The 22,597-nt window shown below is 41.7% G+C and overlaps 1 protein-coding gene across 2 annotated transcripts in view; it reads right to left on the minus strand.

Annotated features, from left to right (window-relative positions):
• The window catches only part of MAP3K3 (mitogen-activated protein kinase kinase kinase 3), a 42,755-nt gene that overhangs the window by 10,204 nt on the left and 9,954 nt on the right, over positions 1 to 22,597 (minus strand). Inside the window, exons 4-13 of one of the 2 annotated variants that reach the window (XM_083809354.1) lie at positions 21,283 to 21,323; positions 16,428 to 16,527; positions 15,036 to 15,149; positions 11,406 to 11,526; positions 7,308 to 7,441; positions 6,572 to 6,645; positions 4,815 to 4,882; positions 4,473 to 4,565; positions 3,459 to 3,650; positions 1,448 to 1,596 (exon numbers count right to left, since the gene is read on the minus strand). In XM_083809354.1, the coding sequence (XP_083665480.1) occupies positions 1,448 to 1,596; positions 3,459 to 3,650; positions 4,473 to 4,565; positions 4,815 to 4,882; positions 6,572 to 6,645; positions 7,308 to 7,441; positions 11,406 to 11,526; positions 15,036 to 15,149; positions 16,428 to 16,527; positions 21,283 to 21,323 (1,086 nt within the window). The remainder of the gene's footprint in view (positions 1 to 1,447; positions 1,597 to 3,458; positions 3,651 to 4,472; positions 4,566 to 4,814; positions 4,883 to 6,571; positions 6,646 to 7,307; positions 7,442 to 11,405; positions 11,527 to 15,035; positions 15,150 to 16,427; positions 16,528 to 21,282; positions 21,324 to 22,597) is intronic. The other variant, XM_083809355.1, reaches the window with a different exon arrangement.

Below are 22,597 nucleotides of genomic sequence, written 5' to 3' on the forward strand. Positions count from 1 at the left end.
ATTTCAGTTACGAAAAAGGTCTGAAAACATTGCTACAGAATGGCCAGGAATCTTTCTGCAGGAACCCCAATCCCTTAGATATCTAGATTACAGGAGCTAAAAGTTCCCGACTTCTTTTCTCATGTAGTCCTGCTCTGATTCATGTTGATGATTTTACTTGGATCAACCTTGGAAAGTTTCCTCTTATTTACTTCAAAGAATCTGCAGCTATGCACGTGAAACTAATTCTCTGCTTTATGCCTGCCACAGACAACAGGGTATCATAGTGCAGAGGCAAAAAGGCTATCCAACAGTTTCAGACTGAATCGGAGATGTTTGTTGCCCAGGAAAAGTATCAGCTTCTTGCTGAATCCAGGGAATGAACAGGCTGAACATCAAAGGCACTGGAGCATGAGGATTCATGGAAAAAGGAACGATGGTTTCCCCCAAATTAGTCCCACTTAACTCTCTCTGCCCCTGCCACTGGAAGCTGCCAGATTTGCTTCTCTCACTTGAGGAGAGGATACAGCTCTTCGAGAGCAGGGACCTGGCTGCTGCAGAGATGCACGGAACGAGAGGAAGGAGCTCAATGGGGCCAACTGATAGTTTAAGGTTTGGAGTTTCAGTGCCTTCGAAATCTGTTCCAGCCTGTTCTTCCTTGGCTCAGATTTACTGCCTGATTTACAGCAGAGACATGGTACAACTTACAACGTACCAAGTTAGGCCTGCTCTTGGCACCAACGTTCCACATAAAGTCAGAATAATTAAATCTTCATGGATCAGTTATTTCAGCTCAAAGTGGATTTGTTTAATATTGGGAAATCAGTTCATTGTTCAAATACCAGCAAAAATCTAACAGTCAATCCATCTGCATTCACTGTGAGGGAATCATTTGCTATTGTACAGTTTCAAGGTACTCCTTCTCCTTCCCATTGCCACCATTTCTACTGTGTTGTCACCTTCTTGATTAATTTACACAGCACAGTTCAGTCTATCTTGAGGATAAAGAGAATTCAGCAGTGGAAACAGGCAACTATTAATTAATACACTCGATATAGGGCCCAGAAAGCCATAAAAGCCAAGAAAATGGGTTTTGCAAGTGCATGAAGCTTTTTTTCCTCCTTTTTTCTTAATTTAAAAAAGAAAAAAAAAAGTCCTGCTCTTTCTGGGTCTAGTTTCACTCACATCCGTGTCTAACCAGGAACACAGGGCAGTCTAGTATTCCTCAAGTAACCTGGCAACAAACCAAAAAGCTCAGAACAGACAGCCAAAAATGAAGCCAGAAAATGGATTTTAGTTTCAGACTGAAGTTAGTAATACGGAAAAGCAATTTTTAAATGACTCCTATTCCTCTCCACATGATTTGAAACCCGAGTACAAACTAATGATGCCAGCTTTCGAGGACAGACAGATACAGGCAAATTACAGGATCTCAAAATCAAAGTTTAGTAGTTGCAAAGACAATTACCTTGCTCGTTTCAGGACTCTCTGGGTCAAACTGGACCTGCTTAGCTGCGAGCTCTCTGCCCGTGTCCACATCGTAGCACAAATACACACGGCCAAAGGCACCCTGGCCCAGCAGTTTTCCTCGTCGCCAGTTTATTGGAGCACTCGGAGCTAAAAAACAGCAATAATTCTCCTTTTTGGCTGTGCTATTTAAATATAATGGTGAGCTTTTTAGAAATCAATTCCTATCATAGTAAGACTGAAGCAGGTATTTTGCAGATGAAGAAACAGACGTGAAAGGGACTCTCTGAGTATCAGTTAGTGGCAGAACTCTGAACAGAATTCAGCCATCCAGACTCCCAGGCCACAGCATCCCATCAAAAGGAAACTGTGCAATATTTCATAAAGATACACTGCAGAAAAGTTTTAAGTTATTCAATGAGTCTGGTGGAATTTCATTCTGCCAGCAGGGTGGATTCTACAACATCACGATCTTAAGAGATGGGGCAGCAATTAAACAGGACCTTCTGACCCTCGATATGTAGTTACTACACACATCAGATGAAGAAGAGCTGGATCAGCCTTGCTAAATCAATCTCACCCAGCTAAGAATGACTGTTAAGCTTCTGGGACAACTCGTAGGACAAATTTCTGAGTTCTTTGCCAACTAGTAGTTATTTTGGGGTTCCTTCTCCTGCGTGAAGGATTTTACTGCAAGGCTATCTCTACAGCAGAAAAATTCCCTACTAGAAACCTGCATGGTAGGGACCATAATGTAAGAACAGTGAAGGTATCTTCATCACCTGCTGAACGATTAAGACTCTAAAAAATATACATGAGAACCAGCTAAATCAGCTACTTCCAACACCCCCAGCAGGAGGTTACGTCAGCAGGGAATTACGAGTTCTCATTGTTCTACTGTGCTGGCCAGCTCATTGTACAAGTGGCAGCCTCCTGACCCAGAAAGGCCTGAGCCCAGTTTTCCAGATTGCACTTAATACCACAGCACATTACTCACAGAGCAGTGCTTTAACTCTAACTTTGAAAAGGACACTACCAGACACACGCAGTGCGATGCATCCAATTATGTTGCATCTAACAAGAAACTGTAAAAACACAGACAGGAACCAGCCATCTGGACAGTGTGAAAATACAGAAGAGCTCAGAGATTAGCTTTGCCATGTCTAATTTAATCAGATTTACTGCCAGTCGGTGTTTTAGTGTTGCTTGCTCTGCTGGCTTAATGTCTTTATTTTGATCCCTAAATTACTGTATGGGATCGCTGAAGTTCATTATTAATGACTGATGCTCTATTTCTTTCCCCCTTTTTTTAAGCAATAAAATGTTCCCAAAAAAACAACTCAGGGATGTTACTAATACAGAAGTAAATCTTTCTACTAAGAAGCAAGTGAAATAAATAATCCTTAACTGTAAAATAACTGTAATCCACAAGCCTGACTATAAATGTTAATGTATCAAGAAAATAAGCTTGTCTGACTGGTTTAAGAATCCTGTACATCATCTAGATCCAATCAACTTCCTTTTTTCTTTAAAAAAAATTCTTAGCTGAATTTCCAATGCTTTCTAAAGGAAAGACCATCTCACAATGCAGGCCTACGTATCATTACTTAATAACTACCAAACTATTTCAAGCCCAAAAAACTCCTAAAATCTTTTTACACGGTCATGTTACTGTGGACTATAATATGACTTACTAAACCTTACTACCAAAATAGGAGGCGGTAGAAAACAGCTGGTTAGATCTAAAAATGCTTTACAAGCAGCACTTGCCTTGCTGGACTGTTGTTTGACCAAAGATTATCACCAGCTTCTAAACCAGCTCAACTGAGGGAAAAAAAGGACCTCACTGGTGAGACAGACTGGTCGCAAAACACAGCCACGTGATTACGTGGTTTGGAACGGCTTGTTAAAAGTCAAGCTATAGTCTAAATTGGATCTGGAGTTCATCTCTAACAGCCTTTCCTGCCCGTAACCCCAGGAAGCCTTTCTCCAGCATCAAGGTGACCACTTACATTTAGTGGGAATGTTCCTCTCCTGCACAGCGAGGGCATTTTCACTGTCAGCACTCCGCAGGCGCCCCCGGGGGTCCAGGTACTGCAATGCCAGGCCCAGGTTTTCCCCGTTAGTGCTTAAGGAACGACTTGAAGGCACCAAAGTGAAAAGATTCCCTTGGTGACGCCGTATCCGGGGAAACGTCCTCCGACCTGGAGAAAAATGGTGAAAATTCTAAATGACTTCCTTACAGCTGGGAGGTAATGGCTGGAAGTGAAGCACTGAAGAGAAGGGACAGAAAAAACATGTTGTGTTCTTTTCCCATGAAATATAACCTATTACCAAACAGACAATATGCAAAAATGTAACAGCGTAGGGCTGATGTTGAGTTCAGCACAGCTTTGGATGACTCCCAAGGCTGAGGGGAGAGAACACTTTGTAACGTCCTCAGAGCTGTTGTGCTTCTATCAAGATCTAAACAGAACTTGCCTTCCAGAGCAAAATTTGGTTTACAAGCTACCACACAAGCTCCAAAGCTTGTTAACAACCACACAGACAGAATGACTTTCTAAATAACGTGCCTGGACTTGCAAATAAAAAACACACACAAAGATTACGAGAATTTGCGCCTCTTATGGAACTTGGAGAAATTAATTTCCTTAAAGCCAGCCTAGCAGAGCTGTGCCTGCGTCCCTGCTATCTTATTTTAAAATACACAGAAGCAAGTTTGCATTGTGAATTAGCGAAGCATGATGAATCCTTCAGGTAGGAATAAACATGTCCAGCACTCAACCTTACCACTCACAGATCAGCCTGGATACATGCAGAAAGGGCAAAGTAATCAAAGAAATCTTGTGTCCCTTTGAAAAGGGACAAGCATCATGTGCAGCATCATGCACAGTAGCAGCAACTTGGGCACTAACTGCACGGACAGGGGTATTGTGAGGCTCCTGAAGAGTTATGCCAGTCCCTGGAGGTTGCCACTGCTTCAGTTTCTTTTTCAAGCCTGGAATGAAGGTCTGAACACAACTCACCATCATTGTAGTCTTTGTGCTGCATGGAGACGTTGTAGCGCCGAGGGTAGGTTCCACCTTTCCCGGCTTTGTCATAGATCTGATTCTCGCGGTCTGGAAGTAGATGCAAAGACAGAAGTGAGGCTCCTTCAAAAAGCACACGTTTTCTAAGGACAGAATTTTCCTGATACAGCAGATTTTTTTTTTATACTTAGGAAGATGTAAGAAATAAATAACTTCAGCACTTTTCAATCAACATATCCCCAGTTCCTCTATTTTTATCATCCCAGCAAACATGGAGGCTAGCCAGCAAACAGCAGAAATGTCTGGATCAAGAACTCTTTATACTGGACACTGACATACCTGAGAACTCCTGTCTATTATCAGGAAAGCTTTGTGCCCTTGACATCCGTGACTTCCGAAAAGAAGGACTATTAAAGAAAGAAGGCAAGAGTAAGTTTTGCTAGCTACCGGAGAGAAACCTACAAGGACTTTAAAATACAAGCTAATATATTTGCACATCAGTAACGGTGATTCTCAAGTCGATGTCCCTACAATAATTTAATGCTAAAACAAAGTCAAGCTTAGCCCCAGACTATTTCCCAGCACGGGCAGGCATCCTTTCTGTTCAGTTTGTGCCACTCATTCAGTGGTTCCCCAGACCATGGTTTGAAACCTAGTACTTCCTGCAGCTACGTGAAATGGAAGCTTAAATCCAAGGCTGAGAGGAAGAGCAAAACAGGACACTGCTTGTAGCACACTGCTCACAGGGCAGAAGAGAACCGGGACCACTGCCCTAAGAGGTTCATCGTGAGGTTTAAGAGTTCCTGTCCTGAAAACTTCTGTTCCCTTTCCTCTCTACCAGCAGCAGGCGAGCCCAACCACAAACACTGCTTGCAGCAATGATACCTCACATTTCTCCCCAATAAGCAGGACTCCTCAAAGCAAGCCTAAGTACGGCTCCTTGCTTGGCGGAAGGCCTCTAACATCTCTAAAGAGATTACGCAAAATTCATCTGTACCAAAGCCGTGTTACCTGCACTTTTTTATTTTTAAACCAGTGTAGAAGGAGAACAAGTTTTCCCAGATGATACCCACACCAGCAAGGAACAAGGGGAGAGAAGGACAGGTAAGAAAACACTAAATAAATGAATAAATACAAATGTGTGCACACACAGAGGTTAATTTAACTGCTTGTGACTCAAACTGTGTGGAAGAAGCAGATGGACACAAAACCAAACCTCAAGCACTCAACCTAAAAGCTTACACTACCTATAGGAACCAGCTTGGAAGAACCTTAAAAACAAGCTGAAGCCCATATGGGAAGCCATAGCTGTTATTCAAGTTAACAGGACATACAGTTGTCTATTGACACCTCAAGGCACGTGCGCCCTTCCTTCTCCCCCAAATCAAAGCCTGCAGGGGAAGAAATCAATGTTGTAGCTTCTAGATTCCTTTAATTGAGAAAAGGACTTGTCTTTGTAAAAGAATAGTCTTTCTGGGAGGGTCCATACATAACCTTAAATGGGGCATTTCAGTTTATGAATTTTAGGTTATTTCACATTATTGATTTTACATGGGAAGCACTTAAAAATTCACAGCCTTTCTCACACACACTTTAGATGTTCAAAGGCAGCACTGACCCTAATACCTGCAGGAGATGGGCACCACCACCAGCAAAGAAAGGGAAGAGAAAGATCTAGACCATCAGACTATGACTAAATTCATCAAAGGAATAGCCCCCCCATTTACCTGAGGAATTAATACAGTATCTTGCAGGGCACAGGAATCTGGTGTAATGATATATTTGTGTAACCTTAGAATAGGTTGTTGTTTTTTCTTTTTTTAAATGAACAAGTAGAGCCTTGTCTAAAAGATTTAAATACCCTGCAGCCAGATGTTCTGAGCCCAGGCTCCACACAGACGGCACACTTTAGAACTTTGTATTTATAACACAGAGCTACTGAAGCACCAGTTTGTTTCTCTCTAAGAAATATATTGGGATATAGGTAGGAAATAAGTTCCTATTTCTCTCCAAGAAAATCTGAGATGGAAAATAGACTTTTGCATAAGTACAACTGGTATTTTGATTTGAGCATGTAAGTTCCTACCAGCCTATACCTGTCTGCTGACCTGTCCAAGGACTGACAGCTTCCTGACACCGAGTTCTCAGCACTGCTTAAAGGGTCCAGCATCTGCAACACAAAAGAAGTCACACAGCAACATCAGTCTGATGCGTAAAAGAGGCTGCACAAGAGGATCCGAGTCCACTACTGCTTGCCTGGAGGATGTCCAGAGGATGAGGAGAGTCTAAAGCTATTTAGAGCGTACATTTTTCCTACATCTCCCACATAAACTGTTAAGCACATACGGAATTTGAGCCACTGCTTTGCTTTGGGTGATGATGGACTTTGCTGTGACGATTAAAGTAAATCAACCAGTGTGCTGGGTTTGATCCCAAGTGATTTCAGAAACAGTTTCTGCTGGTGCTACTGCACTGCTGTCCCCACCTGCAGGCTGCCCTTTGGCCTTACTTCCTACTTTTTTCAATGGAAACCCCAGTTTCAAATGCAAGAGGGTCAATAGGAAACCTGAGCATACACGTGTAATGCCACCAGAACTGCAGGGTTCATTCGGAGGTGGAGAGACAGTGCCCAATATGCACGGCAACAGCTTCTGGCAGCCCAACAAAGGCACTGAGGTTTGAAGCATGGCTTAAATGAACAAGGCAACACTAGTAGCTTCTAACACAGCTACAACTACTGATTGTTCTGGAGTGAAAGAGAGGGCCCAGATAGCAGCAGCAAATTCCTTAACTGCTGGACTTCCTTTTCTTTACCCTGATGTTCATACTTACACACTGTTCATTGGTTTCCGGGATGAATTCGCCTTCGCTATTGATGCTGGTGTAGGAACCCTGCCGAGCAATGCGCTGCTGCCTCTCTGGAACGTACCCAGGGGGTGGTGAACTTCGGCCTGTGTTCTGGGAACCTGAGCCAGAGAGAAGGACATCTTTGAGACTGACGCGTACTGAAACGAGACTGCACGTGCACGCACACAAAACCTGAATATTCACCTCTAACGTTAGACCTCTATGATCACAGCAACGCTGGAGTAAGCCTTATAGCCTGGAGTGGAACCAGGAGGTGCGATGTAAAAAAGCAAATTGTTGAGTGAGCACCTGTGCCTCCATTTAAGCTGCTACAAGAAAATTGCTGGCAAAGCTCCTAAAGGAGATGTCACCTGTCTCTAACCTCTTCTGCTCAATCCTCTGAGCATAACTTTGTTATCTTGGGGAAGGCAGAGGACTTCAGGAATTCCTGGCTTTCTAACAGGGGCACGAACTTGACTACACTGCTAATCACTAGACAAAACTCTGGTCAGAGCAACCAATCTTTTGCCTTGGCTGTAACTTTGCCTCAATCCGTGTCATCTACCTTGAGTGAGAACACTATCCCTGCTAGTTATCATCAGCTGATCGTACCGATACTGAACAATTTTTAGTATTCAGCGGGAAGACTGGTAACTCTGTGAACAACCCCCAGATTTGTTCTGCTGTGTGAAATTGAAGTTGTACGGTTAGCTTGGGCAAAAACACATGGAGGTCAATTCTGCAATTTTCATTTATGAGACAGGTAAGTGGCCAGAGTGTGTATGTTTAGGGGCCAAAAGAAGAAAAATGAGAAAAACATTTTACTCATCTGTTATGGTACTGCCTAAGGAGTTTCTGTTGCGCCACTTAGAAAAGCTCAACCCTTGTGATTTGCTTTTTCTTTGCTCATCTCAAAGATGATACTTGAGAAACAGGAAGGAATAAAATCCTTTTCTGCAGTGACCTATCCACCTGCAGCTCCCACCAAGTTAATCCGTGAGCTCCAAGAAATGCTGTGGTCCAGCCGATCTGCTCAAGGTCACCCATGAAGTCAGAGACAGGGTTTTAAGATCAGCTCTCAAGCTGTGCTCTTCACAACACTGTCTTTAATTAACTGTGTGTACTCAGGTGCTATGAAAGATGGGTAAAGATCAGCAAATTCTCTCCCAAGGAAAATATTTTCTACAGAAATTATTGTAATAAAGAGTGAAGGCAAACATTGGCAGAAGCTAGCCGAAAACCAGCATGTACACCTTTCAGAGGGCTGCGGAGCGGAAAAAAAACCCTCCACTGGCATGGTTTAGAGCAGGCGGTGGGGAGGTGGACTGCATGCAAAAAAATTTGCTGAGAGCTACTACCTGATTTTCCAAGCAGCTCTGCGGAGCTCACGTGATGGCACGAGCCAACTGCAGCAGGGATAAACAAGCGAGTGTGCTTTGTGGCTGCACCGAGTGAGTCAGGGGAGCACACTTTCACTCTTTCCGAGACAATGCCACCACGGCTGGCCGAAGGCAGCCCGAGTCCTGCTGGCAGCAGCCCAGCCGCTATTGTGGAAAGGCCACCAGCGCTGGGCAGGAAAAGGAAGTCGGCACTAAATCAATGCATATCAAAGGAAGTGAGTGGAAAAAACACAAGTGCTGCCAGAATGCTTAGCAACTTTTTTTTTCTCTCTTTTTTTTTTTTTAAATAAAACTTATCTTTACTTCCTCTGAATTGGTGACAGCGGGCTCGAGGCCTGGCCATTTCAGAAGACAGGAACTACACGGACGTATCTCCTGCAAACAACTTCTGTTCTACGCTGCTTTCGACTTCCATCTCACGATGTGTTATGAACAGGGAAGTTTCTGTGCCTGAAATGCTAGCTAACAAGGGTACGCTCTGTTTCCAAAATCAAAGATAGGAAAAGAGGAGGAAGAGGGAGCAGATTTAATGCTAAGCTATTGCCAGCTCACTATCAGACCTCCTGAAAAACTGGAATCCTTCTGGACCTCTTAATAAGGTAGCAGCCTGAAACTTTGACATATTCAGAAAATAAAACTAATGCCTTTATGATTGATGACAGGCTAATCAGAAAATGTTCATAAGCCAGGATAAGAGGAGAGAGTCTGTGCAATAGGGTTACAGAAGGGGCCCCTTATTACTGTACCGCTTACCCATGACAGACACTCGGTACAGTCTGTTAGCTTTGGCATCATGATTTGGATACCATCAAATGCCAACAAAAGAGAAAAATTTTTTTAAAATAAAATATTTTTGGCAACGAATCTGTCTGAAAAAAAGAAACGTGGTGTTCAGACAAGCATGGATATCACTGCTTTCCTTATAGGACCAAGGAATGCTGCTCTTTTTATGCATGTTAACTTCAAACTAGAATGGATGGGTAAACCCTTTCTGTACCAGTCCCAGACATACTTCAGCTTACAGCACTTTTTTGTTTTTGTTTGCTACTTCACAAACGCAAACTGTATAAAAGGGGATCAGCAGACTCTAGAAAAGATACAGCAGACTTGCTAGATGAGTCTGATTTAGAGAACTGCTGGTCCAGTTCTCAAGTCCTTCTCTACTGAGCTTCCTCTCCCAATAAGCTTCAGTCAGGCAGTGCGGATCTGACTCTGGTTTAGGGCCCCCAGTACGGGACCGTCTGCACTAATTTAATCAGATTTGTTATTTGACACCAGGATTGCTTTGCAAATACTCTTGAATAAAATATGGTTAAGATTACGCCTCAAGTTTACACTTAATGAACCTGAAGCACTCCTCTTCCACAGAGAGAGCTGGTTTAGAACGTGGAAACAAAACAACTCCGACATTCCCAGCCCCTAGTGCTGCCCTTGTGATTTGCAGCACCTGTCAGCTGAAGCATTGGGTCTGACAAGCCCTAAAATAGCTGCTAAAGCAAACACAACTATCCTCTGCTTCTGTTTCCAGCAAATTTCAGCTTTTCTCACTTTTAAAGCAAAAGTCATTTACGTGGAACGCCATCTCAGGCTGTATGTAGCCTTCAGGCTGCAGATCCCTATTATCACCTTCACCTTCTTCCTGCTCTTTCACAGCTCGCTGAGGTTTCACACAAAGGAGCCAGACTCTAAACCACGGAGCTTTTTTTTTTGACCCAAAAATCTTTGAAGGAACTTCAGACATTTACTTTTTATTTTTTATATAAAAATCTTGGCAGCTTTGAGCATCTTTCAACAGTACTTTATAGTTATACAGGGCGATATCATGAGAAACTGGGATGACTGACCCAAACCTACCACAGGTAGAAAGCATGCAGATGAAATGCGTGCTTGTGGATGCTCTAAATCAATGCACTATGGTGCATCATCTGTTCCGTAACATGTACACATATGGTCAGTGAGTTCTTCCTCTAACACTTTGCACACTAACTTTTAGAAGTTGTGAGAATCGATAATACTTGGCAACTTACAGGTTTAGATTATTTGCATTACTGGGGTCTTACATGGACCTTCTCACTGAGTATGTATTCACTAAGCTAACAAACACAAAGGCACTGAGACAAAGTTACATATTACTCTGACTTTTTTTCATTATTTTCTGCGCAGCTGTGCCAGTCACCTACCATATTTGCCCCGGTGCTCTACCGATTGGTAATTACGAGAGTGGAAAGTAAGGGAACTCTGTATGTAGGGCAGTGGTTAGATATGCAGTGGCAATTCCTGTGCTACCCATAAAATGCTTGATTACAGGAGCAAGCACCAGTTCCAAAACTCAACATAAAAAAATAATAATAATAAAAAAAATCAAATCTAGATTTCATGAAGTGAAATTGCCAATCTAAATAAAAAAGCTTAATGGACTCACGTAAGCTTTCCAAACTTCTAACCTCAATGAATCTGGCTTTAGCACATCCCTTTTAGCAGCTCCTCAGCTGTTCAACAACTTAGTAAGGAACTTTGAAACATTCTATTATAAACATATTAAGAGCTTTTGAAAATGAACAGCCTTGTCCTAGAATAACCTTTCAATTTCTCATGGCTTTCATAAACTCTATACCATAAATCCTAGTGCCCAAAAGGTAATTTTCACAAAATAAAGACAAGCAGAAGTGGCAAAAATACTCACTGACAGACAGATGCCTACTTCTGGGTTCTGGCTGCTGATAGGGTGTGTTCACATCCCCCACAGATTGGGAGGTTTTAATCCTGACTTGTTTGGGCAGTCCAGAATGGGGTGAAGAACTTGTCTGTTGGGTAAAATGAAAATGAAATAAAACAAAATGAGACTGAGGAGCTCAAGCAATCTGGCCACAGTTTCAAAAATATCATTATGTTTAGTAGCAAGAAAGTAGCTGAAAACCAGCCCTACGGCCTGATGTCTTATTACTTCAAAGAACACAAACAATAAAGGCAGCAAAAGAGGAAGCTTTGCAATTATTTTGTAGAACAGGAGTCAAACAACTAGAGCATGCTTCCCTCCAGCCTCAAATCAAATGCAGGATTTACCGGTCTCAGTGTTTGTCTTCCTTTAGCAGCTACCTGTGAAGCTAACAGGAAAGGGGCTCAGATCACCCTCCGATATCAGACCACGGAAGAACCTGCAGTTTTGCCAGCCACTTTGGCCAGCAGCGATAAATTATGAATCTTGCACTCTTTCAGACAGGGTTAGCTAGCAACTTGATTCCCCACAATTTTTAAGAGAGCTGACTAATCAGCCTAAGCAAAAATAAATCCTAGAATTTGAAAGCACAAAGACCTGGGAGATTACAAGCTGAATGCTGCCTGCGTTGCTTTTACTCAGCCTTCCCTGCACTTACATGGATGTAATCGAATTAAAGATCCTTTTTCCACAGTGCCTTCCTTTCATTCAAAGCAGAAAGAGCAGTGAAAGGAGACGTGCCACAGGACTTCTCCTGCATTTGCTGAGGAAGGCAGAAGGGGTAACTCGAGTATGCTTTGTAGAAAGAGAAACCGCAGGATGGTTTTGCAATTCAGTGCAGTAAAAATCTGCCCAGGAAATTTGTCGTCCTCCTTGTGCGACAGTTACGCAGAGCTCTCACAGAGAAACTGCAAAGCTTAAATGCTGAAATCAGACTCCTTAAGGTGCTCACTCATGAACGTTCAGACTGCAGCTCCAGCGAGTTAACCCCTCTGTGCACTCCCTGGGGACTGTACAGGTAACGTGGGCTCTTAACAGGGAACTGAGCTTTGCTGTGAATACTGATCCTGGGCACCAGTTATCTGAGGAGGCTGCACTAGGGTCCAAACGTATGAAATATTGTGGACTGGCAACCTCCCCCGAGCAAATGAGATATTATGCATGACAAAGCAGGTGCTCAGGACCAGTGGATGTTTTTGATTTCGATTGTCTTCTCCCAAAGTACCTAGTTTTACAAGAGGATATGATATGCCCTCCCTCTGATCTGTTACAGAATTGAATGCTTGTGAAGCACTGATTTTACTGAGATGAACAGAACCAAAGGGACCCCAAGGAAATGAATCCTCTCTTCTGAATTTTATTTGAACAGGACTGACAAACAAGGTGTGAGGCCATAGAATCAAAAAAGTAAAACCATCAAATAGCTGGTCATTTAAAAGGGAAAATCGTTTGCACCAAGCAAGGAGGCTGCCTGGTTTAAATTGCAGAAGCTCCATCATGAATACATTCATGGGAGTGAATAATGGATGCAGAGGTCACACCAGTTATGTGGACAGTCTGCCTTTAGTACTCTAGGTGTTCAACTTAACCAGTTCTTCCCATTAGTTTCTAAAGAGAAAGAAGGGACGACAGGAGTGAGTTTCTTGATAAAACAAAGAGCACAAGTGAGCCACGGTAAGAGGCACAAGGAAATTAATAAAAACAATATCCACAAAGACAGGCTCAGTACTAGTCACAGAGCTACTGCTGGAAAGTTAAGTTGCTTTATACACGTTAGTGCCAAAGTCACGGCATTACCTTTCCATCCCCAGAAAAAGAAAAAGAGCACAACTAAAACAAAATCTGCATCCTGTACTTCAGGAAAAATAATGCTTCCCGCTCCCTCAGTGGGATGAGATCATGCAGCCAAGAAATCTCCTTCAGCCTCGTGGGCTTTTGCTTTATCACATGTAGGGCTCTCCTGTCAGGCAACTCAGAGATGAAGAGGAAGTCAGAGGAGAGGGGGGAAACAGTGGCACTTACTGAAGACTTTGCTGTTTGTTTCTGCTTTGAGCAAAAGAGGAAAAAACAGCTAATAAAAGGACACCACCACAGTACTGGCTACTGGCTGGTGTAGGGATGAGTGTTTACTCTAGGAAGGTTTTGGGGGCTTACGTAAAGTTTAGATAGTATCATATAACATCTGGTTTGTAGCCTCAAGACACTGGAATTAAGAGGGCTGTAAAAGATGATTGTTTTACTGTGTAATACCAAAAGTAGAGGCCACCTTTTCCAGACCGTTTCCTGACCATACAGAACAAAGTCTGACTACACTAGGTCAGACCAAAGGTCTTCTTGCCAAGTATTGTCTTCAGAGCGGCCAGTAACAAATGCTTAGGGACAGGGCATAGGACAAAGAACATCATCGTTCCCCCAATACCCTTCCAGCTTTTGGCACGTTTGAGAAACTGCTGTTAATACACCTGAAGGTGTTTATTTGTCTATTACCATAGATTATCAGTTTCAAAAATAGTACAAAGTATATTTAAGTTCCCCTGACAGCTCTAAGAATTAGAGGAGTGATTATTCCAAGAGCCGGAGCTCACAGCCTGCAGAACTTGAACAAGGATGAACATTCAAGATTGACAAGCTACGATCAACAGAGATTTCAAGATAGGGTAGCTTTTTGTGTCACACTGTTCCAAGAAAATTTAGTAATTTGCAAATAAAATATCTAAGCTACCAGGCATCTTTGGCTTTAAAAGCTGGATGACTTTTATTCTAAAAAGAAAAGAAAAAAAAATCACCAAAAAAAATCACCCCAAAAGCACTGGTTTAACAGCCTGAGTGAACAGAGTTCACGTGCAGACCAGCAGTATAAGAAACTTCTGACATTTTTTGCCCTCCTCGGTTCATATTTCAATTCACTGTCTAAAATAGGTGTCTTTGGGAACTTGACTTACTTCTTATGTTACGGTCTTTTCTGCTGAAAAGTGCAAACTACATTGATAGTCACTGACTGCCACAGCCCCTTACGATGGACAGTGAACCAAGACAGTCAAATTCATCTTAGGTGTGTATGTGCCATTATTAGCTAAAAGCAACTCAGTTCCTACACAGTAAGACTGGATTCAAAGCAGTAAGACACAGAACTGGAAAAGCACCAGGTATGTCCTGAGGCATTCCATCCAGAAAAAAAAATCCAGAAAAAAAAGTGCTAATAGCTTGTCTTCAAGAACAACTTGTGCTTTCTTAAAGACAAGATAATTACGTGCAGTTTTGACACTGTGCTACTAATCGAAACTTAAAAAAAGCTCTCTACGAACCAAACTCACCAAGAGTTTTCTGCATACTGTCATTGGGTACTCCACATAAAACATCCTTTGTAATTACAGCTTGAAAACCTCTTTTCAATGTTTTAGCCCCTAAACACCTGCTGCAGCCAGAAAAAAAAAAAAAAACAACAACAAAACAAACCCTAGAGGTAAGCCAAAACAAAGAGAATAAACATATTCATGTGTGTCTGTGAAGCACAGAAATTTTACTAATTCCTATTATGCTTGGATAAAATTACCATTATGACTACATTTTGCTGCAGTCACAGAAGTTGTTACGTACATGGTTCCTGTCCTGAGACAGCAGTAATATTCTAAGGCTTTTCACATTAGAGCTTCGGTCTAAGAGATCTACTGCTTTATCCAGGTCATCTTGGTTTTTCAGAGGAATCGATAGCTGCAAAATACAAAACAAAAAAAAAATCATTAGAAAGAACAGAAAAGAGTCTACTTCTGTAACAAGAATTTAAACAAGATGTAAAAAATAAAAGTAAAATCAAAATATAGAATAGGATTCTGATTGCTCAATTATGCCACAAGTTTTCATCACAATATTGTCTTACTGTCTTTTTATACAGAGCTTTCCTTCAATACCATCAGAAAAGCAATTGACTCCATGCAAATCTCCCTAGGGCAGCATCCACAAAATACTAATTGTTACCTGAATTCATTGCTTGCTAAGAACAAGTCAGAGACAGGCTGACTCCCTGATGAGAACATTGTCTCAGAATATTTATGAATCCAGACCTAGCAATCAAATGAAAACTAGGTTTCAGCAAAGAGGCAAACACAGGGAAGATCTATGCTCTGAAAGGGAATCAAAGAAGAATTTAAAAATTTGCTCTCAGACACCTTCTGTTCTACAGCTCCCTGACAGCTCGATACGTGCATGTTACTAACACTGAAGAACTACTTTCATTTTGTTGGACTTCTACTGATGAATGGTGTTTTACATCTCTTTCATAGGGATGCAGTCTCTAACAACACAAGGGCAACACCACAACAACAACAAAAAAAACAGCAAAAGCCAGGATGCCCAGTGAGAAAGCCAAAAAATACTTTAGATTATTAACACAGACTACCCAGTTCCTCAGAGACAAGTGCATATTCCCCAGGTCACTTTCTTCTATCAACTATAGTGCCCATAATCCCTTCACAGCCACTTGATAGCGTTCCCTGTTCCCTCACTCACGTTGTTTGCCTGCCAGCTGAGCAATAAGCAGAAGGGTTACAGCCAGCAAGAAGTAAATGTGTTACAAATGCTTGGATGGCTGCTGCTGGTAGGCAGTCAAATTAAGACACTTTTAAATCTGTTCTTGGCCAGCTAAAGAAGTGGGGACTGCCTGTAGTCTGCAGACTGCAAATCTACTGGCCTGTGATAGTTGGTTTCAGCAGTCAAAATACTTCAATTAACTTGTTTTTACTTCCCCAAGAGAGTCTCCCAAATAACACCAGCAGGAAGAAGCAGGATGATGATGTCTACAATATAGACATCAGTGTAATGTTCTGTCCTTATCAGCACGTCTTCCTCTGGAGCAGAGAGATTCAATCATGATCCATATTAGAGGGAAAAACTGAAAATTAAATTTAAAGGCACAAAATTTGGGATGGAAAAAGGAAGTGTCATCTAGAGAGATTGTTGCATGTTTTGGGCACTGACAAAAATGCTCTGTACCTCATTGTTCATGTAGTGGAGGTCCAGGGGCTGGCCAAAGGCTGTTTTCACTTTCTGTTGCACATCTTCATAGCGCACAGGACGGACAAATGGGATAATTCTGGAAAAACAACAAAAAAATTACTTATTGAATTCAGACATATACCTGATAATGTAATCAAATTAGATGGTTGAATCACTAAAAAACAAAAACAAAACACAAATGTTTTCCTTTCATCCTCAAATAGGTAATTACCTTTTTAACTTGAACTGATGGTATTTATTTTAGCAAGGATTTGTTGATCTCTGGTGCATTTGCAAATGGTTCACCAAAATGCAATATTCAACCTCAGAATTATTCAGCTAAAGATTTCAAATAGAATGCCCTTACTCCTGGATAGAAAAGTATCCTTTACTGAATAAATTTCTTCCACATAAGAGGACACAAATTTACTATGTACGTTGGCTTAAAGAATACCGCCTCAGGCACTAAACACACACAAATACATTTAGTGAGAGTTATGCAGCAAAAGGCCCAAAGAACAAAAAAAGCATTTTGGTTTAAATACTCTGATATCTGAACAAAAAACTCAGTTCTTAATATTTTCCAAAACGTGTTCCAATTGAAAGGTTTCAACAAATTTTCCCACAGCAAGCTAGGCCTGGACTCCTGAGGGAAGGTATCGGCAGGAAGACACAAAGGAACCTCAAAGCCCTCGATCCCAAGGGTGATCTGGGACATCAGCTCCACATTCACCCTCTGCAAATTCGAGTCAAACATCTCCAAACACCCGAAACACAGACTCACCACCCTGTTTCTGTAGTTCTACCTCAAATCCGACGCAACAAGCAGCGGCTTTTTCTCAGGAGTTGAGGTCAAACCTAACTCACGTGCAACTGTTGGTCACTCATGGCTTTTTTTCCTTTTAATTTTGGTTTTACTCTCTCTTTTAATTACAGAGGTGTAATATGTCAAAACTTAAATACTGCTTCAGCTGTAACAACATTTGACTTGTAATTCAAAATATTCATATACAACAGATCAATCTCCTAATCTCATGTGTCCTCCCTGCTTCAGTAGAAGAGACATATTTAAATAAAACAAGTATTTTTCTTGTGTGCTTACATGTAATGCAACTCTGGGCATATCCACCAACTGACAATTAAAATATGCAGAGATATAAATTTTTCTGATCGCTATCTATGAGCCCAGACTTTGTGGCCCACTAAAATCCTTGTCCTAACATCCAGCCGTTTCCTTGCCAGCTGAATGGCAGAGCGTTCTAGGCCGATACACATCAACGGCCTCAAGAAATCCGAAATGGCAACAGGCACAGCTGTCCTAGGGGAACCCTGGTGCACGCCACAGCACAGGCATGCTTTTAAGAAAAGTGCCGTATAGATTTCTTTGTTAGGTATTTATTACCGTTTTGCCTCCATGAGGCTAGAAGCGATAATGCTTTAGGCATAGTAGTAAAATGAAGTTCCAGCAAAGCACCTAAAACTGTTTATTTTGCTGGAACGTTCTGCTGCAGGAAGTTGCCAAGTACTCAGAAAGTTGCTACCTTGACGGCCATGGAAAAAGATGATTTTACCTCTCTCGGAAGAATAATCAGCCAGTAAAATGGGCTGGGTCAAGAACTGGAGGATTCAAATGTAAACTATAGCTTACAGCTTGTCAGACCTTATTTTGGTGAACCAAGGATGCCGACCGCCCAGAAATCCATCCAGTTGGTTGTTCCTGCCCCCGGGCTCCTGCAAGCAGACTCCTCGCCTTCTGCTGCCACAGGCTACGAGACCAGGCTGCCTCCCGACTGCAGGTCCAGCAAACAGCTCTGGGATGTGGCACTGCCGTGCGGGGAGCTATCAGAAAGCTCTGAGATAGCGACTTCAAACAACTCTGCTTCTGCCGAGCTGAAACACTGCCACAAAAACTTGGCTGTTTGCACCGCTCGGCAATTCTGCCATCGAGAAGAGCACGGACTACCTGAACGGACCACGGATGCTCGAGATCCATCTTGCTCGCAGCTTGGTTAAACCCTGAATCGTCCCTGGGGGCAATCACACAATTTTGTGTTGAACCTGACCTCAAGATAGCAGGCTCAATTTCCAAAATGTCCATCCAGCACGCTTTGCCAACACTCAGTGTCCTCTCTCTACACGCAGCCTTTGTTTTAAATAGTCTAGAGTTAGTTGGCTTCCTCAGCCACTTCCCAGGAAGGGTTCGTCTTGCTACCAGACCTACAACGTTCAGCAATTTAGAAATAATTGTCCTTGCTAAAAACACAGCCCACAATAACATTTTCTACATATTACTAAGAAAGCCGTCCATGAAATTATAGCACTCTGGCACCGTACAAATGTAATTTAGCTCTCGGCTGAACTGAAGTCCCTTATAAAGGCTTCCATTCTGTGCTCACGGCATTGAAAAGCAGAGCTGTTCTCAGGTGCCACAAATTCTATTAGTGTAAAAAACTCCGTGCACTCTTCTAACACAAAATCATGGACTGCATGGCTTAAGGAGCCCATTCCTGCCTGACCACCTTAAATATTTGTGGTCAGATCTGGCAGCTCCTCTGAAACCCAGCACACACACTTACATTCTCGGGGCAAGCTCGCTGTCTGTAACTGCATACCGCTCTGGGAATGGGGAATTCAGGCAAGCGTAACTGCATAATTAGACTAACACACAATCAACCTTTTCATTTTAATGTTACTTCAGGAAAACCTTCCTTCTCCCCTGAGCTCTGTGCCATCCTAAATGCACTCAGGCAGGAGACATGGAGGGTGACGGGACTATGGTGACAGGAGTTCGCTTCCGAGGCGCCTTGTCATGACACGCTATCGCGACAAGCTGTGACACCTTGCACAGCGGCTCTGTCGTAGTCCCCACAATGCCTCTGACAGAGCTGAGTGTCCAAAATCATTTTTTTAGTCATGGAATTCACCCTGTAGGGCTAAGGTGAATGTAACCGTTCAATTTTTGAGGAAAAATTTAAGTTATTCTTTACTGTTTGCTTTGTCAACAAAAATGACTGTTTTCCTCTTTTAACAAAAATACCTACATTTGACAAAGGATGACACTTAAAGAAGAGTTTAAGCAGCCCAGTCGGTAACCTTTGCTAGGAACAGGCTTTTAGGATCTCTGTACACAACTTGTGCTGAGGTACTATCAAACATATAAAAATGTTTTCTTAAATTTGTGTTTTACCATCAAATCATGATAGTAAAAATCACGAACCACTTCATGTTGAAAATACTGCCTGGAATGGAAGGAACCAAAGGATTTCTATAGGGTACCTGTAAGGAGTAGCGTACAAATTCATGCTTACAATCCAATTGATTTCTTCAGAAAAAGGAAGCTGGAACATAAATAACATCAAGATCCCTTTTCTTCCTCAGTGGAAGCTCAAGAGGACTCTCAAAGAGGCTGCAAGCAAGCCTGGAGCCTTCCTGTACATTCACATAGCCACTGAACAGCTATGACGGTATCGAGAGGTCCTCTCAAACAGGGGACAAATTAGGGCCTTTTTGAGACCAGCTTTTCAAAGTTCTAGGCAACCATTACATCTTCCAGGAGTTCCCACTGGTACAGCATTTGCACTCTGTTGGCTGCTCCAATACGCTGAGCTGTAACCGGCTCCAGCATCGTGGTCCAAACTGGACCAAACACGGAGCATCATGGAGAACATTCATTAAAATAATCTCAAATTGAGGCCTCGATGTGAAAAATGAACTATGAACAACAGGGGAAAGTTTTAAGCCATAATTAACAATGTGTTGATAGCTTTATTATTTTATATCCAGACACTATCAATGAGCAGTCAAGGTTTAACTTGATGTACTAAATTAGATACATTCCTTCTGTCTAAACCCCTTCTGGTGATAAATGCATAAGCACAAGATGCGTTTTTACAAGACCTCTGTGAGGGTTTGACTGTGTGTAATCAACCAATGCAGGTTGTAGGGTTCTCCAAAATTAAGGTATATTTTATAGCCTCCTGCAACAACCAAACAAGGAGACAAAAGTGCCAAAGAACACAGCAATGACTTCCTCTGAAAAGCAGCGGTTAGTGACCCTTTAACAATGAGCACGAGCAGTGCAAAATCAACTTGGACAGAGAATGTGTGTACTAATCACACCTGAGCTCCTTCGACAAGAAAAATGAAGGAATTATATGATGCATTAGTATTTCAGGAGTGTGTGTAAGGTGGTCTTAAACCTCAGTATTGACCTTCTGTGTACACAAAGTCACGAGATTTACAAAACGAGTAAAATTTACTTGTGTGAGAAATTTTATTTCAGCAAGAAAAACTCATGTACGCAGAAGAGCGGGGAATGAAAGACCTGACTAACTTTACTCACTGGAAACATTGTAAACAAAAAAATGTTCATTCAGTTAATTTTTTTTTAAAGAAAGCATCTCAATACCATGTATCAGAGGAAATAAGAAGGAAACAGAGACCAATGAAACATCTTCCCTTGCTGTGTATGTTGTTCAGTCACAGCAGGCCAGCAATAGTGATAGGTCATCAGGAAGTGAGAAACTAGAAAAGAATGAAGCGAGTTTGATTCGCTTCATTTGGTTTTAGTTAAATGAAACAGAAGTGAAACATATCTGAGATAAAAAGACTCAGGCTGGATAGCTTACTTAATATTACTGCAATTCACTTACAAAGAGATATTATGGAAATAAATAAGAGGAAAGTGATTTTCTAAAAAAATAAGTTGTGTATAATCTGCCTTTAATGACAACATTTCTCACTACTGTGTGTGTTTTTCACTCAGCATCAAGGAAAGTGAAGCCAACAAGATATTTAACCTGACTAAAGCATTCTACTAGGCAAAATACTCAAGTAGTGAAGACAGACTTACCGCCTTTCTCCGTTATATTCAAACTTTATCCTTACATCATTCTGCATAAAAAAGAACAAAAGGTTAGCTCACAATAAAAACTTTGACATACACAGAATAAAGCAAATGAATGGACCACATAATGATTTTAAGGCCCAAACACAAAGCAGGCAATTCTGTGACTGCAGGAGGCACCAGCTCCTCAAAAGGCTAACCAGAACACAACAAAGCTGAGTGCTTGAGCTTCCATGGAGAAAGTCAACTGTGGACAATTAAGAGGATGGCATGTGAGCACAGCACCATGTGCAATGGAGAAACTGCTAAGGGAGAAAGAGAAGGAAAGGGGGTAAAAACTAAGTTGTAATTTGTATTAATTAGTTAATTTAATTTATTTTATTTAAATGTATTAATTGCCATTTAAACAGAGGACGTATTTAGTTATAAAGAATGTCAGTCCATCTTCAGCACTGCATGGCAGAAGCCTGAAATTGTGTCCAACTGTATATTCATGCGAACTGAAACTGATTTTCTTTATGAATCCTCAAAGCATGTCTTTCTCCATGGTAGAAAAGAGGCAAACAGAGAACACACCACAATATTCACTCTTCAGACACAGACAAAGCCTCTGCTTTTGCAAAAACTCAGTCCCTGAAACTCAAACTATGAGAATAAAAACAAGTTAACTATTATGTCACCTTGGAAAGTGCAAAGGGTTATCATCCGTATCTGGCAGATGGTTAATAGCACTAACTGCACAACCTGTGCATTTCCCTGTAAACTCAGAAGATGCTAGATGACACGGAAGAGTCAACATGCTGAACTTTCAACTCTGGAGATCAAAGTTCAAATCCCAATTTAGGTCACAAAGATAAAAATAAAAGGGAAAAATCTGCTCTGATAAGCCTCCATAATTTCTGCTGCACAATTTATGTGATTGGAGTAGATTAAGCCATCTGTGAAAGCCTTAGACAATAGGCAATCATACATCTAGGAACTTCAAAAAAAATGTGGCCAGGAAATGCTCTTTAGCTAGAGGAAATATCTGGCAGGCCTAGTGGTCAAGAATGCAGTTCAAAGGGACCCATGCAATCACTGCGAGTACACAGTATTCCTGCAGCACTACTGTAGGTACATAATCGATCCTAATTGAGCTTCCCAATCAGAGCAACAATAATCTGCAGGTGGGTAATTTACACATCAACTTTATCAAAGACAGTTTCTTAGATGTGGGAAGAAAAGGAATTTACTCTAGAAAGACACCAAAAGTCATTTTAACAGAACAGTAAAAGAAAAATGCAACAAACAGCATAGGAATAATAAGCTATAAAGGATGTGC

Source organism: Anser anser, assembly GCF_964211835.1.
Source record: "Anser anser genome assembly, chromosome: 23".
NCBI lineage: Eukaryota > Metazoa > Chordata > Aves > Anseriformes > Anatidae > Anser > Anser anser.